The 16,206-nt window shown below is 62.0% G+C and overlaps 1 protein-coding gene, 1 long non-coding RNA gene and 1 other non-coding gene across 3 annotated transcripts in view; 2 read left to right on the forward strand and 1 right to left on the reverse strand.

Moving 5' to 3' along the window:
• Positions 1-16,185, forward strand: part of LOC119876304 — a 17,838-nt gene extending 1,653 nt beyond the window's left edge. Inside the window, exons 3-6 of the long non-coding RNA XR_005359798.1 lie at positions 366-1,161; positions 6,016-6,124; positions 8,923-9,094; positions 16,050-16,185. This is a non-coding gene — a long non-coding RNA (uncharacterized LOC119876304). The remainder of the gene's footprint in view (positions 1-365; positions 1,162-6,015; positions 6,125-8,922; positions 9,095-16,049) is intronic.
• Positions 426-1,865, reverse strand: HES5 (hes family bHLH transcription factor 5). The gene is made up of 3 exons (XM_038537705.1): positions 1,774-1,865; positions 1,528-1,693; positions 426-1,414 (listed from the first exon to the last, which is right to left on the reverse strand). Exons 1-3 carry the CDS (start codon positions 1,825-1,827, stop codon positions 1,137-1,139), a joined length of 498 nt encoding a protein of 165 aa, XP_038393633.1. The 5' UTR covers positions 1,828-1,865; the 3' UTR covers positions 426-1,136.
• MIR8866 (microRNA mir-8866) lies at positions 7,864-7,998 on the forward strand. Its single transcript, NR_128819.1, has one exon. It is a non-coding gene; the product is annotated as a microRNA mir-8866 (primary transcript).
• Positions 16,186-16,206: the final 21 nt, after the last annotated feature.

Raw genomic sequence — 16,206 nt, forward strand, 5'->3', positions numbered from 1 at the left:
CTTCTCCCATGTGTGTGGTAGTGGGGGCAGCTAAACCCCTTTTGCTGCAGCAAGAGCTCCAGGGCAAGCTATGGTCTTTGCATCCCCCTCAGATGAACAGAGCGGGAAGGTCCTGTAGCTGTCACTTTACTCCCCATCCTCCCTGCCAGGGACAGAAACCCAGTCTCCTGCTGCACACGAGGGTGTGGTCTGTGGGGCCTGTTCTCCTGCCTGCCTGCCTGCCTGCCTGCCTCCTGTCCTCATTCATTCCCAACTTTGCTTAGTCAGGGCGAGCCCTTCTTCCTTGTCTAGAGGGTCACTGGCAATGACATGTCCCACCTGCAGTTGAGTGTCACCACAGTGTCTGCCCTGCTTTGTCCCTGCAGCCCCGCCCACCTGGTGACTGTTGAGGACACACGTGAAGCACAAGAGACGGACCCCAGATGGCTGCTTAGTCAGATTTTATTGGAAGTCGGCAGAGCAATCCCATGGGCTCCCATGTGACTAAAAGTTCAAATTCTGAGTACACAGTCATGCCCACATGCAGCCACCCACACAGAGGGATCCTTTGAGGATCATGGTGGAGACCCCCACCCTCCCCACAAAGCCCACTATGAGCCCCAGCTAGACAACCAAGGGCACGAAGGGCCTTTTGGCCACGGCTCTGCATGGTCTTTCTGTGCCCATCCAGGCTGACACTCTTTCCTATGAGGATACACCTTGAGTTCCGCCTTCACAAAAGGCAAATGTGCCCACGGCACGGCCCACCCGCCAGGCCCCCTGGCCCAGCAGCAGCAGGCCCTGAAGAAAGTCCTCTACACGTGGAGGCACCGGCGGACCGAGCCCCTGATGCCTACAAATATCATAGAACCCCGGGCGGCGGGGACTTCCCAGAAGTCACTTGCTGAAATGCAAACACAGAACAACCCCGTGGAGTCAGACACTTGGCAGAAGGTGGGCCCTGATTGTCCTATGTGACAAGGACTCTGTAAGCGCATTCTCTTGAGAATGACCCTCCTGCTGGCCCGCCAGCCTGGAGAGAGAGCCTTCCGGAGAAGGGGGCCTGTCCAAGCCCGAGAAGGGACAGACACATGGCCAGAGAAACAGGCTGGCTGGCCCTCCAGTCCTTGGGGTGGCCACCCACAAGTCCTGCCGGGTCACCAGGGCCGCCAGAGGCCGCAGGTGGGCTGGCGCGCTGCAACTGCGGTGGCCTTGGCAGGGGTGAGCACGGGCGGGGGCACCGTGCCCGTGGCCTTGGGTTCCTTGGTGGGCACAGTGGGTGCAGCGGGCGGCCGCTGGAAATGATAGAGCAGCTTCATCTGCGTGTCGCTGGCTGAGTGCAGCGTCAGGAACTGCACGGCTTCCTGCAGGCACCAGGAGTAGCCCTCGCTGTAGTCCTGATGCAGGCTTTTGGGGCCGGCTGCAGCGGCGAAAGCTGCAGGGGGAGGGCAGTGGTGATTGGTACCCGCAGGCGGGGGCGGGCGCAGGGGACCGGGGCTGCGAGGGGCGGGACCCGGGGAGTGCGGGGCAAGGGGACGGCGGGCTCACCTTTGCTGTGCTTCAGGTAGCTGACGGCCATCTCCAGGATGTCGGCCTTCTCCAGCTTGGAGTTGGGCTGGTGGCGCGCGAACTCCTGCTCCAGCAGCAGCTTCAGCTGCTCGATGCTGCTGTTGATGCGGTCGCGGCGCATCTTCTCCACCACTGGCTTGCGGAGCTGCGGGGGGACACGGGCGTCAGGCGGCAGCCGGGGCGCGGGGGGCGCGGGGGCGCGGGGCGGGCGGGTGGCGCACTTACTCGGTTCTTCTCTTTGGGGCTGAGCAGCTCCACGGCCACGGTGCTGGGGGCCATGCCTGGCGCAGAGAGGCGGCTGGCGGGCGGGGAGTGGCGGGCGGCGGGCCGGCGGGCCCTATATAGGCGCGGCGGCGGGCAGGCGCCTGGGGCCCGGGCGCCGCGGCCGTTCCCACACTCGGCGGCCAATGGCCTGGCGGGCCGCACAAAGGCGCCGGCCCATTAGCGCACGCTAAATTGCCTGTGAATTGGCGCGGGCACAATGGGTGCTCCCTGGGAGCAGGTGGGCCGCTCTGCACAATGTCCGGGCTGTGGGAACGCGCTCGCCCTCATTAGCATCCCGGGGCCTGATGCTGGGAGCCCTGCGCCTCAATATGCTGCCTTTTCCCAGGCCTCGGGGATGGGGGGTGGGCAGGAAAGAGTGGTGCCCCCTCCCTCTCCCGGTGACTCCCGCTGGTGGCTGGCAGAGGCTAGGTGGGGGAGGGTTTTGGAGTGAATCAGCGCATCGGCTTCCAGTGGTTTGGGCACCCTCCCTGACGGGGACCTGCTGGCCCCCAGGGCAGGTGGAACAGAAGAGAGAGGCTCTCCCTGGACAGGCACCTCCATCATCCTGTGTGCAAGTGGAGCAGAGATCCAAGCTCCTAGGATCAGACCGACTGGCCTAGGTGATCAGCCCGGTCTGTCACCTAGGGCAGTGACTTCTCCAGAGGTAGAGCTAGGAAAGGGGCTCGGCTTTGAGTAGCTCCAGGGAAGCAGAGCACGTGAAATGCCCAGCAGGGAGCCTGGCACCTAGGCACTATCACTGGATCTGCCTCACCCCATCCTCTGGGGAGTACCTTAGCAGGTGGTAGCACCTGGGATGCTCTGCCAGCAGGCGCTCCTCAGGACTGCACCCTACCTCATCTGGCAGGAAGTATGGCCATGGCTGTCTGCAGAGTAGCCATGGACGGAGAGTGAATGGCTTCAGGTGTATGTTTGACACACACACGTGGTCACTACACATGCAAGACTTGGGGGGAAGCCTCTGTTGCATGCTGCCCTCTGCCCAGTCTAGTGGGCACTTACAGGGTTTGCTTTCTTTGAAGGGCATTTTGCCAGTGGGTGGGGAGGAAGGGTGCCAGGTGGTAGACATGAGGGTCAGAGCAGGACAGGCCTGGAGCCCACTCGGATGCTGTACAATCTCAGACAGCCCCCTAGGGCCTCACCGGGAGAACTGATAATCCTGGTGTCTGGCCAGCCAAGCTGAGGTCCAGCAGCTGCGTTGGGGCCACCCTTCTGCCCAGAGCAGTCATCTTCTTCTGATTCTCTGGAGTCAGGAATCCAGTTTCCTGCAGGGACTGAGGGAAGGAGAGGGGCTGGGGCTTCTTCTCGGGACAGGGCAGGACCAGCTGGGTGAAAGGGGCAGGCAGGGCATCTGTCCCAAGAGCTAGCAGGTGGCATCAGGGCACATTAGCCACAGTGAGAATTCAGGAGCATGTCCAGGTGTGGCTGGAAACTATGGGGTTTTACCAAGGGTCCAGTCAGACCTTTCCCCCTCCTGGGGTCTTGGCAGTGACCCACAGCTATGACTGGCTTGTTTGGTGGACCTGCTCCAGAAATTATCCCCCCCCCCCACCCACCGTATACAAGGGGTCTTTGGTTTCCCAGCAATGGGCCCTGCCGGGAAGCATGCAGGATGGTGTCATGACAGCCAGGGCAGGCGTGGCTTGGAGCCAGCTCAGAACTGCTCCATGGGCCAGCTGGTCACCTGCTAGGGTGGGTTAGGCTCGGGGAGCTCCCAGAGTGGAACCTTCAGGTGCTTCTGGAGGAGGGCAGGGAGCTCCTGTTCACCCCTCTGGTGGCTTCTCCCCCTCCTCCCTCCTAACAGCACTTCTCTTCCCTGGGCTGGCTGTGGGAGATGGGTGACCCTGAGGGCTGGGGCAGCCTCACCCTGAGCTGCAGCTCATCTCTGAGCAGATGGGACCCTACTATAGATATTTGGCTCTAGTTTGATGTAAAAGGGCAGGGGACATCCGAGCAAGCTGGGGATGAGCGTGCTGAGGCCATGTGCTTCCCCCTCTGCTCCCCGGCCCCTGGAGACTGACTGTAACTTACAACTTTGATGTGAGCTGGCTGGTCCTGCAGGCTTCGAGGGGGACCCAGTGATGCTCAGTGGGACCATTTTTGCAGCCAAAACGGGGCTCATGCTGGGCAGTCAGAATGTTTTGGTGTGTTCCTTGTCTACTTGTGGGCTTCTTGGGGGTGGGCTGAGGTGGAGAGGGTCAGGGTCAGGATGACAGCCAGGGACTCAGCACCAAGGAAGTGCTTAGCTGAGGGTGGAGGGAATGCAGGCAGGCACCAGGAGCAAGCCCCACGCTCACCCTGGCCCTGGCCACAGCCTCCACTGGCTAGAAATAGCCCCAAACCCACATGTGCCCTGACCTCCTGTCTGCTAGCAGTGGGGGTCCCAGGGCTCTGACCACAAATGAGGGCAGTGCTCAGGCCAGGCCCTCCTGCTCATGGCCTCACCCCCCTCCCCTCCTCAGAGAGGGCAGTTGGTTAGGGCTTGTGTCCTGCCCTCCCCCCTTCTCCCAGGCTGGCTCTTGGTCCTAATGAGACACGTGCAGGAGACACGGTCCAGCTGCCCACCCACCCGCCGTAGGCCAGGGTGGCCTGCCCAAGGTGAGGGTGGTGGGTGGGCTATGGCGGAGAGGGGAGGCTACCTTCCTCTTCCCTCCTCCCCCTGCGCTGGAGCAGCTTTGGTCCATTTTTCAGTTGTGGGAAATATGAAATGAGCGGTGTTAAATCCCAGTGAGGCCGGATGAGAGGCCTGCTCCCTCCCTGCGTGCGGGCCAGATGGCAGCTCCGTGCGGCCTCCAAGGCACACGCCTGGCCTTTGTGGGCCGTTTAACACTATGAATGGGGCCAAAGTGTGGGAAACTCCTCGGGCTCCTGGCTCACACCACCCGAGGGGGCTGGCCCACCAGGCCTGGGGGAGGGGGCCGCCGATGGGCGGGTTGGGGAGGGCTGAGGCCACTCCAGGCTGGTGGGCTTTGCGCAGAAGCATCCGGAATCCAGGGGATGGTTAGCAGCTGAGGAGGGGATCCCCTCTCCAGCTGGGGCATTGAGGGGGAGGGAGAGTTTGTCCTGTCCCCCACCCTGGGGAACTCCGTGAGTCTGGAGTGAGGTGCTGTGGATGTGGACAGCTTCCCTAGTTGGGCATGATTTTGCAAAAATTCGGGAACCTGGGACTGAAACCCCTTTCTGAATGACCGCCACCCCCATCCTCTCCCAGGCTGACCAAAAGCAGGTGGCACCATGTGTGGGGGGTCTTGGGGGTGGGTAGGGTTCCAGGGGCATTTGCTCCTTCTTGCTGGGAAAGTGAAAGGGTGCAGCTGCCAGGGCGGGCGGTGTGGGGCTCTCCAGAAATCAAGCAGGGCGCTGCCGTGTGGTCCAGAAGGTCCTTTCCTGGGTCAACACCCTGAAGACCGGGATGCAGGGCTGAGAGCTGTGTGCTTACCCACGGTCACGGCAGCGTTGCTCACAGGAGCCAAGTGGGGGAGGCAACCCAGGTGTCCATCCCTGGATGGATGGGTGTGCAGAACAGGGTCCCTCCCGACGACGGAACGTAGTCCAGCCTTCAGGGATTTCGTGCTCCTGAAATAAGCCTGTCCCCAAGGATGGGTCCCGAAGGGCTCCCCGCACATGCAGTTCCCAGGGGGTCAGATCCCTCGAGACAGGAAGTGGCAGGGTGGGTGCCAGGGGCCGGGGGGCTCCCAGAGAGACCCTCTGGGAGGATGGAAAGTTCTGGAGATGGTGGTGATGGGCACACGACAGTGTCCATGTGTTTCATGCCCCTGAACCGTATGCTTGGCAGTTACAGCCATAAATTTTATGTTAGGTGTATTTTACGATGCAGGTGTTTTCCAAAGGCCGACTGTTTGCCTAGTGAGAGCGCGTGGAACGGCTGTACCCTCCCGGGAGATGCACCTGGGGGTTGTGCCCCGCTCCCTCCAGCGGTGCCCCGTCTATGGGTGACTCTTGATGACCAGAGGTTGGAGGTCAGACGAGAGGTGTCCCCACAGCATGGAGAGGCCTGCACCTTCCCCATGGGCCAGGCCTGGCAACAGACTGTGTGCCAAGTGTCCCTGGCGGCCCTGGACCGCGCGCTGGCAGCGGCGAGCGCATGTGTCTGAGGTCACCATGTGGCTGCAGCCTGACCCCACTGCTCTCCTGGGCATGGCCCTTCTCCCCGCCCCATCTGCACAGGCCTCTGGAAGCCGGTTTCAACAGCGGCTGGAGGGCAGAGGAATGCCGCGAGGGACCCAGCACGTCCGGGACCCGGGCAGAGTCTCCCGTCTGCCTGAATTGCAGTGAGGTACATGCACTGCCTTTGCCGCTGCTCAGTGTGGGAGCTGTTGGCTTTGTGGCCCCACTGTAGTCAGGGTTGCCCCAGGGACTGTGGCCACCACCAGGCCAGGACGAACCCCAGCCCCCCCTTGGCCTTAGCTCCCTGCACCCCTTCCCATACCAAAGAATTAGGTTCAGAGATGAGAGCTCTTGCTCCTCCCTCCCTGCCCTTGCAGGAGCAGTAGACACTCAGGGCTTGGGGCTTGGAGGGCACTGAGTCCTGGCCCCTATTCCGGGGAGAAGGACTGGAATGGGGGCTGGGGAAACCTTCACAGGTAGGGGGTAACTTTGAGGGGTGTATATCCAAGACAGGCCAACATTTTGGCCAGGACACCGTTTGATGTTGGCAGAGAAGTGGAGGGAATCCCCGCCCCCCCCCCCCCCCCCCGCAAAATGCCAACAGTTTGGGGGCATAATTTTTGTTACTTTTCATTGTGTATGTATTTTCCAGATTCTCTAGAGTGAGCATCCACTACTCCTGTAATTTCTAAAAGGGAGTGTGCGCACTAGGGCTGGGTGTCTTGCGGAGGGCTGGTGCACTGATGTTTTTGAGAAGAGCAGTGATTTAGCAAATGGATGTAAGACAGGGATGTCAAGGGAGGGCTTTCTGCAGGAGGAGCCTCCTGAGGCGTCCTTGGAAGGAGGGTGGGTGTGTTCCAGGTGAGGAATCCCAGACACTGTGCCAGGCAAAGAGAACAGTGGCATCTGGGCTTGGGGGGGGACCAGAGTCTCCAAGTCTGGCTAGAAGGGGTTCCCCTGCACGCATACCTGTACGTGCGACCCTGGCACAGCCCACTCCCCTTGGTAGGTCGGGGTGTGGACACAGCTCAGTGTGCTTCCCAGCCCTGTCCTGCTGCCTAGCTGGTAGAAGCCCCCCCACCCCCCCAGTGGAAGAACGTTCAAGTTGGGTTGAGCACTGATGTACCACCGTGTCGGGAGCAGGTGGGTCCTGGGGGGAGCATGAGGGAAGGACTTGTCAGCAGCTTGTCTTCTGCACTGTCTGGTGGGGGGGGTGGTCAGTGCCCTGCCCTTTGTGATGCTCCCGAGGCCAGTCCAATTCTGCACCCAGCTCCCACAGGGCCTGGGGCCTTTACTGTCCCACCCACAGAGAACTCCTCGCAGATGGTGTCTGTGCATTTCAGGGAGTGCCCTGGGGGGTGTAGGACTGGGGTGCAGCTTGAGCCCGGAGGGTTGCTATCTGAGCATATTCACCATTGGCGTCAGGGGCTGGGTGCAGGGGGCACGTCCAGGCTGAGGCTCGGCTCTCCCCTTGGCTTTCTGTTGAACACATGCCAGTCCTTTCTGTGCCTCAGTTTACCTGTGTACAGTGGGGTTTCCCTGCCAAGACCATCTGATGGAGGCACTGGTTCTAGGTTTCCAGGGATGACCAAGGGTGGACAAAGACGAGCAGGGCATTGCTGGGAGGAGAGTAGTGCCCACCCCAGCTGCCCCCTTGGCCCCAGGCCTAGAAGGAGACGCCATTGCTGGGGCTGACTGCTTGGGGTTGCCTGTTATCCTCACCCATAAAAGGCCAGTGCCCTGGAGCAGGGTCACCAAGTCAGGGGTTCAGGGCTCTCCATATACCCCTTGTCCATGCACCAACCTCTCTTTCCATGATGGGGAGCTCTGGGGGGCAGAGGGCTCTGAGCAGGGATGGAAGGACAGTGTGTGAGCACCCACGGGTGGGCTGGACTGGGAGTCAGGTCACAAACCCATAGCCTCCTCCTATTCCATGATTCGGGAGGCTGGGACCCTTCCCCAGAAGCTACCCCTGGACAGCTATCCAGCTGTGAATTCTGGGCTCACCTCTTAACTCGTGGGGGCCTGGAGCAAGCTGGTTCCTCACCCAGATGGTGAGGTGCTGATTCCGGCTTCTGCACCCACCCCTTCTCTCTGCTGTTCATGACCAGGCTCTACCCTGCAACCTGACTGTGGGGAGGGGCAGGGGGTCCACTCATCTTCAGGGCTCCTGCCCATTATGAGGGGGTCACACATAGGCTGCAGCCCCATCAGGTTCCCAGGCTGGGCTTGGGGAGCCCTGCTTTTGCGGGCCAAAGCAACCCCCCCCCTTTCCCAAATGGAGTGTGCCCTAGTCCGTGAGCAGGGGGGTGGGGGCGGGGGGCAGAGTCCTCAGGCTTGACCAGCCCCAGCCTCTGTGGACTCAGTTTCTCCAGTGCAGAGAGGGGCTGGGGCGGACACGCAGAGGCGGGTGGTGTGGGAAAGCTTGGAGCCCTTGAGTCTCATGGGCCCCCTCCGGATTAGGGGCTTCTCTGGCCCACGTGGCCCCCCGCCCTCCCAGCGGCCGGGGGCAGGCCCAGGTCGCAGTCCCAAGCTGGTTAAAACCCTGTGGTGTCAGAGAGCAGCTCGCTCCCAACCTCTGAAAGGCAGACAAGCCCTTTATTGCTCTATTATAACGCGGAGCCAGATGGTCTTTTGGGAGTTCCCCCCCTTCGCCCCCCGTGGCCGCCCCCATTCATTCAGAGGCAGAGCCCGGCACTAATGCCGCGGGGGGCCCAGGCACGCTTCCATGGCCTGGCGCAGTGTGGGAACCGCAGGCCAGCGTAAACCCACCGCGCAGCCAGGAGGAGCGCGCGGGGACCTGGCGGGGAGGCTGGCCACGGCGCCCCCCCCCCAGGCCAGACTCCCAGCAGACCCTCCCAGGGCATCTCCCCGCCCAATGACGCCAGTGCTGCCACCTGAGCTTTGGGGGATCCAGCTGTGCCCGGGGGCGAGCACCAGGCCTCCATGGTGTCTGTGTCTTCCCAGGAACACTTTCACACGTAAACCACTGAGAAGACATCCAAAGAAGAAAAATATTTTGCGACATGTGAAAATAAGATGAGACTCAAATGGAACGTTCATGAATAAAATGTCATGGGAGCAGGCCAGGCACACCCCTTCGCTGTTGAGGGGGCTACTTTCCTGGTACGAGGCAGAGGTGAGCAGGTGGGGCAGACACAGCCTGAGACCCTGAAATCCTTGCTGCATGTGTGGAGCGGCACCGGGTAGGTGCTTGCATTCTTAGCTGTGCTAACTTCTGTTCTGACTCCCACCCCAGGGCTCACCCCACCCGCCCTTCTCATCTGGGTGCTGGCAGAGGGGTGGGGGGGGCCCACTGAGGAACAGCCTCTTTGCCAAGGCTGAATGTCATCACACCCATTTCACAGGCAAGTGAACTGAGGACCAGTTTGTCCTCGAGGCCAAGCTGCCAGTGGGTGGCGGAGGCCAGACTGGACCCTGGGTGAGGGCAGGTGGGGCAGCTCCTTCTCCCCACGCAGACGACCAGAGTGGGTTCCTGGATCTGTTCCTACTTCGGTCACTTGGCCACTTGATATCAACTATTTGTGCTTCTTCCAGGGTCTGGGGGGACGTCCCCTCATACCCACTGGATGGGTCCAGGCCTTCAGAGCATTCTGCACCTGAGGAAGACCTATTTTGTTCTAAAAGCACCACAGCTCCCTCTCCCTAGCTGAGCTCCTGTCCTGCAGTCTGACCCCCTTGGCTCACTGGGGTCCTTGCCCTGCTGGTCCACCTCCTCGCTCCCCCTGCCCACTTTGTGGGCCTGCTGGAAACTGGGCTCGCCTTCCCTGGGCCTTGTGTTCCCCATCTTATTGTCCAAGGGTTGGCCTGGCTGATCCCTAAAGAGCCCCCCCTGCCTCCTGGACACTGCCCAAACAAGCACAGGGTGGGACCTACAGGACCTTGAGCCTGTGGCAGAGGACTTGCAGGGCTTGCAAGGATGGCAACAAATTTGCACACAATGTTTGAGCAAGAGAGGACAAATGTAACCCCTGGGGTGGGGGCCACCTACTGCTGGCTTAGTTACCTGGGAAGCGAGGTTGAGGCAGGGGCCCCTGGACAGCTCTGGGTGGCCGATTTGGGAGTCCTTTCTCTTTGCCCCACAGAGTGACAAACTGACACAGGGGCCCTGTCCCATGATGGCGGAAAGAGGCAAGAACCACAGTTTGGCCAAGCACCATCCCAGCTGGGTTCCTCTTCTTCCCAGGCATTGTGGTGACCTGATCGGTCACAAATCAGGGTTCAGGCTGCATGCCCTCGGTGGTCACTCCTTGCTCACCCTGGAACCCCCCCCCCCATAGGACCCCCATCCTGACTCCAGACAACTTCATCAGCATCCCTTTTGGGTACGTGCTGGGGCTCCCCCATACCACAGACCCCCCATTATATCAGGTAATCTGGGCCAGCTGTCAGGGGTACAGGGTTCCAGGCTGGTGTGGGGACCCATCAGTGAGGCTCAGCACTGGCAAGCAGGGCACACTTGATGCTCTCGGCACTACTGGGTGGGGGGCTCCTCAGACCCCCCAGGACCCAACACCCCTGTTCACAGATGAAGGCTAGAGAGGACAAGGATCCTGGCTGAATACGCAAGCTGAGGGGAGGAAGCAAGGCAGAGGTTGCCCGGTGCCAGGCAGAGTGCCCAGAGCCTGGCTGGGGGGCAGGATGTGGGGGAGGCTGGCGAGGCTTCAGGATCTGGCCCTTCCTAGCCTGGTTGCCCCCAGTCTGGCAGTGGCCTCGTGTTCAGCATCCTGTGCCGGACTGAGATGGACTGAGATGGCCGCCTGTCTCCGGGCTCTGGGCCCCATGGATCAGAGCCCATCCACCCTGGAGCTCACTTGTGGGAGAGAGGGCAGCCCCATCAGCCCCCCTCAGGCCTGTTTCTCCGTGCGTGAAATGGGGTGCGAGGGGGTCTTGGTGGTCTCACTGGCCCAGGGCCCCCTGCTGGTCTGCTGCCACGCAGGGAGGCCCTGGGGCAGGGAACACACTGGCCCTGATTGCAGGCAGCAGTCCTGCAGCCCTGTCATCCCCAACCCGGAGGGGAATTTGGGCGGGAGGGCCGCTCCGGGTGGCTTCCCATACTCCGCCCCTGCTGTGGACATTCATCCTGCACAAAAGGCGCGTGCTGGCTTTGTGTTTGGAGCTGTGGGCCTAGAGGCCATCTGGGGAGCACTCTGAGCAAGGCGGGGCTCCCCCAGGCGGCCTTTGAAGGTCGAGAAAGCAGCAGCAGCTCCAACAAGATGCCAGAGGGTTGCACATCTGGCCAGTGCTGGTGCCTTCCCAGTTCCCTAGCCCTCACTGGCCCTGGCCTGGGGCCACTAGGGATGAGAAAGGGACCCCCACCCCTACCCCTTCTGATTGCTGCCCCCTGGGTGCTCCTGCCAGAGGACCTCTGGCTGTGGGGGTGTGGAATCAGGGTTCGAAGCCAGATGCCACCACTTAGTGGCTGGGCTCTCTAGACTTCAGTTTCTTCATCTGTAAAATGGGGCTACTGACAGTCCACCTGCAGCAGGCGCTGAGGAGGAAGGGAGCACTCAGGTGGCCTCAGTGCACTGCTGCTGGTATTAACATCACCATTGTCTGGGGTCCCCCCTGCGCTCTGCTAGGCCTTTGCCTTGGCCCACCCCACTTCGTTTGGAGCACAGTCCCTGCCCAAGTTCTGTGCTGCCTGGGAGCTGGTCTTTGGAGCAGGGACAGGCTGGGGTTCAGGGGCCAAGCCTGGGTGAGTTCAGGCAGGGAGCCAGGCTGAGGCCTGTCTCCTGCTCATAGTCTTGCCTCCTCTGCTTGGGATTCTGAGCAGGTCCAGGAAGATGGGTGTCCTGCTCAGTTTGTATGCAGTAGGTGCTAAATAAGTGTGCAGTTCCTTGCCACACCCTCCTTGTCCAGGCCCCACAGCACCCCCAAGTCTGACTCAGCCCTGGGCCTGCCATAAGTTTGCTCAGCTGAGGTGGGGTAGGGACTGTCAGCCCCAAGCAAACCCTCCTGCTGACCTTCCCCTCTAGAAGGCCAGTGGCCTGTGCAATCAGGAGGGGGACCCAGAGGGACGAGGTGGGTGGGGAAGGAGCAGGGCGTCCAAGGGGCTCTCCACGCAGGGGCCTGTCCTTGCTAGGAGACTTCTGGGGCCAGTGCTTGGCAGACAGGACCTCTCTGGGGGCCCCTACCCCCACCCCTGCTGGGGGGGACATCCTTGAGAGGGTGTCCTGCTGGCCCCGAGATAATCCGGGCTTTGGAGAGGGTGTGAGAGGCTGCCCGCCGACTTTCCCACAGCCCCACATAAAGGGCCAGCCGCCAGCTGCTCTCCCACAAAAGGCTCCCAGCCATTCAGGGCCTGGAGGCAGGCGGGGCAAGCAGAGGAGCAGCCACGGCCTACCTGGCCACCCCCAAGCTGAGCTGGCATCATGGGGACAGCGCCTGCCTGCTGACCATCCAGGGGCCTGGGAGGTCCCTGGTGGGGGGGGGGCTAGGGAGCAGCCTCATGCAGCCACCCCGGCAGCCACGCGCCTGCTCCTCCCCCGCCCCATCTCGCCCCAGGCTGGCACGGTTCCTGAGCCTGTCACTCACCCTGGACACCTGGGGCAGAGGGCCCATCAGGGGACCCTTCATACTCCTTCTGTGGGGCCGGCATGGCCACCGCCACCCCTGGGCAGCCAGCCCTACCGCCCCTCCTCCCCATCACACTCCCTGGCCTGGCCTCATCCCTGCTGGCGCCCACCACCCCAACCCTGGCCTGCACTGCATCCCCACCCGCACTGCATCCTGCCACCCATGCAGTGCAGGTGACAGGGCACTGAGCCGGTAGGGGCAGGGGCAGGTGAGGCTTCCCCTGTCCCCACCGGACCTCAGCTTTCTCAACGAGATGGAGGATGGTATTGCCTCCTCCCTGGGCTAGTGGAACAGCCTCTGAAGACCTGCTGTTTAAATACCAGGTGCTGGGGACACCAGGTTAGGGGAGCTGTGCATTTCTTGCCCCAGAGCACTCTGACCATAACCTTGTACTAAGAGGACCCACCTAGGGGGCGGAAGAGGTGGCAGCTGGAGCCTGACCTTTCAGAAAGCAAGATGAGGGTGGGGTTCGCCAGGGGCAGCACCCCTGGTCCACTACGGGGCCCCGCCTCCCTCTACACCTCTGCTGGTAAGCACTCTGTCTCTCGTGCTGTATCTCCTGCTGCCCCTGCCACCACTTTCATCCCCCAGTGAGTATGGCCAGGGCCAGCAGGTACCTGGGCCAGCAGGTGGAAGACCAGTCAGATGTGAGGGGTTGGAGAGCCCCAGGGTAGAGACTGAACTTGGCTCCTGAGAGCAGGCAGTGATCGGAGGGTGACCTTGGACCTGAGCCTGGAGGGCGGGCAGGTGGGGTCCACAGAGGGCACTGAGCCCCCAGGGGCAGCTGTTTCCCCCGGCCTCTGCACCCTGGGCAGGCAGCTGGACTGCTGGGGGCCACTCCGTGAGGGTCTGACGGCAGGACTCAGTGGTGGGGCACCTCCCGCCAGTGCTCCACGTGTCTCCCGCTGCAGTCCACACCCCCACCTGCTGGGGGGCGGGGCAGGGACACCATTATCCCAGCCTGGCAGCCCCGGGGGGCCTGTGCTTTGTCCAGCCTTGGCCACTGATTGGCGGCCCAGCGTGGGAAGGCCCGGGCGCCCCAGACTCCATCACCCTGCTCAGCATAAAGGCTCTGCCCGCACCCAGCCACATCCACTGCCTTCCTCCACCCTCCTGCCCTGCACACCCCCCGAAGTGAAGATTGGCTGGGGTCTGGGGGCACCGGTGGGCGGGGTGGGTGTGGGGTCGGAGCAGGGCTGGCAGTCATCCTCACCACCTCTCTGGTGTCCCTTTTGTTTGAGAAGTTTGTGGGCCGCAGCCCAGCCCTGAGCTGGAGGAGGGACAGGATGGGGGCGGGGGCGACATCACGGGGGGAGCACCGTCCTGGCCTAGTGAGAGGTGTGGGGCTGGGGCAGCGGCTAGGAGGGATGCCCCCTAGGGCAGTGCCCTCCCCTCCACCCTGGGCTCCCTCTCCACAGCCCCTGAGCCTGGCAGCTCCGCCAGGGCCTTGGGTGGACTTGAGGGAAGGTGATCCTCTCCGCGCACAGGTGCAGATGGACACACGGCTAAAATGAGGAGCACTTGCTAGAGTCCTGCCGCCCTGCAGGAGCCGCGAGCCTGTGCAGTCCCCACTCACAGGGAGGTGCGGTGGTGACTTTGCCAGGCCCCTGGGACCCGGAGGGGAGGGCCCGGCTGGCGGCTGGCGAGCACAACACTGCTCACAGGAGGGCACTTTGTTTCCTGTCCTGTCTCCCGCCCAGCGCCAGGGTAGGGGGGCCTTTGGCCACAGGCAGTGCCCCCCACCCCTCCAGCTTGACGGGGGCGGGGGTCCCAGGGGAAGGGCTTTGTGTGTTGTGGGGTCTGTAAGTGGTCACGATTGTGGCAGAGGGAGCTGGGGCAGTGCTGATGGGGCAGAGGGGCGTGCTGGGGGGTCCTGCCTGGACCTCTGGGGACCTCCACTGAGCCCATGCTGGGCCGAGAGCGCCCCCATGCACTGCCTGGGGCAGGCCCGGGGACACAATCTTGGAGGGGGGAGGCTGAAAACCAGAGAACCAGTCTCCCTGTCTCTGACTCCATGGTGGGAAGGGGCAGGCACCTCCGGGGAAGACGGAGCACAGGACCTGGGGTTTGCTGCCCCCTGGTGTCCTGTGACCTGACAGTGGGAAGGGCCTGCCGCTGCCGCCTCTACGGGAGGGGAAGAGGCTCGAGGTGTCCCCCTAGCTGTGGCCAGGTGATAGGCCCCTCAGGACCCAAGCCAAGCCCGTCCCCGAAAGGGGTGGGGTGGGGCGGCGAGGAAAAATAGCGAGGGAATGCCCAGCCCCTTCGAGTCTTCTTGTAGGTTCCAGGAAAGGGGGTGAAGAGACGCTGACCCAGACGGGAAGTTACCTTCTGGGAAAGCCCCGGCCCTGCTGTGACTGGCTCGGTGTACAGGGAGGAACCCAGGGAGATGATGAGTCAGTGCCTGGGCAGTGACCACAGCAGCCTGCAGCCTGCCTGGCCCATGCTGCTGCTGCTTCCTTGCTGGACGCATCTCCAGCTTATGGGGCCCTGAGCTGCACCCCCTGATGGGTGGTATCCCCTTTGTGCTCCCAGCGTCACACTCAGGGTTGTACTTGCACCATCGAGCAGCCTCTTCCCTGTGTGGGTGAGACGGCCTGGACAGCCATGCCTGTGCCCACAGCCGGGCATGCAGCAGGTGCTCAATAAATGTGGGCTAAAAAGAGCATGGCTTCCTGGAGGCTGGGGCCGCTCTTCCCCTGGCCCAGGACTATCTCGGGGACTAACCCAGGGCAGACCTGGGGCTGTGCATTTGATCTGCTGCTTTCTGCATTTACGGGGCAGGTAGGTGGTCAGGAGGTGGGCTGATGACTCCGAGGAGCCCATCTGTCATCTGCCAGATATCGAAGTGTCTTGGGGGTCTTTGGGGTATTTTATTTGGGGGATGATGGAGCACAGTTGCCCCTGGGGATCTCCTGTGGACACAGAGACACAGGCCTGGGGACACTTACTGGGTGACGGGCAGCCTCTGCCCCCGGTGCCCTGGCCCCCACCTTGGCAGGTGGGCGGGTGTCAGCCTGTCCAGGCACAGGCCGGGTGGGGGCTCCAGGCTGCCCCATAACCGCTGTTTGAACGGAGGGTCAGTGAGCAAGCAAGGTGCGTCCCGTCAGGCTATGGCCACACTCACCAACATTCACTTTGTGTGCTCACGCTTTTCTTTGTAAGATGATACCTGTGACCTCGTCTAAATGAAAGAGAAAGGCCAAGCAGAGCTACAGTTTTTATTTCACAATGACGGTTCAGGGAGAACTTGCTGGGAAAGAAGCTGTGGCTTCCCCAGGAGGGGCAGGAGCCCCTGTCTGCGCAGGGACCGGGGCCTCAAGAGCTTCCTTCCTGTGTGGCAAGGGCGGGGGTGGTGCCTCTGAGGGTGTGGGACCCACAACGCCTTGGGCTCCGGACTTGTCACCCAATCACATGCACTACATGGGGGCAAGACATCCATGTGGCATGCAGCTCTTATTTTTTAGGTAAGGTTTTTATTTTTATGTCATTCGCAGGGAGTTGTAAGAAATGTTACAGAAAGACCCTGCATGTCCTTTGCCTGGTTTCCCCTGTGGCTGACGTCTTACAGAACTGTGGCATGGGGTTTATGGGGACGTGGTCAAGATAGCACCTTATCAACATGAGGACCCCTCCTGCTTTCTCTTAAAAGCT

The sequence above is a fragment of the Canis lupus genome, chromosome 5, assembly GCF_011100685.1.
Source record: "Canis lupus familiaris isolate Mischka breed German Shepherd chromosome 5, alternate assembly UU_Cfam_GSD_1.0, whole genome shotgun sequence".
NCBI lineage: Eukaryota > Metazoa > Chordata > Mammalia > Carnivora > Canidae > Canis > Canis lupus.

Bases quoted from the DNA above. Each gene is read 5' to 3' on its own strand.
- HES5 (XM_038537705.1), bottom strand. From the start codon at position 1,827: ATGGCCCCCAGCACCGTGGCCGTGGAGCTGCTCAGCCCCAAAGAGAAG. The intron at 1,694-1,773 runs GTAAGTGCGCCA...GTCCCCCCGCAG, and splicing joins GCCCCAAAGAGAAGAACCGA to CTCCGCAAGCCAGTGGTGGA. The intron at 1,415-1,527 runs GTGAGCCCGCCG...CTCCCCCTGCAG, and splicing joins CTACCTGAAGCACAGCAAAG to CTTTCGCCGCTGCAGCCGGC.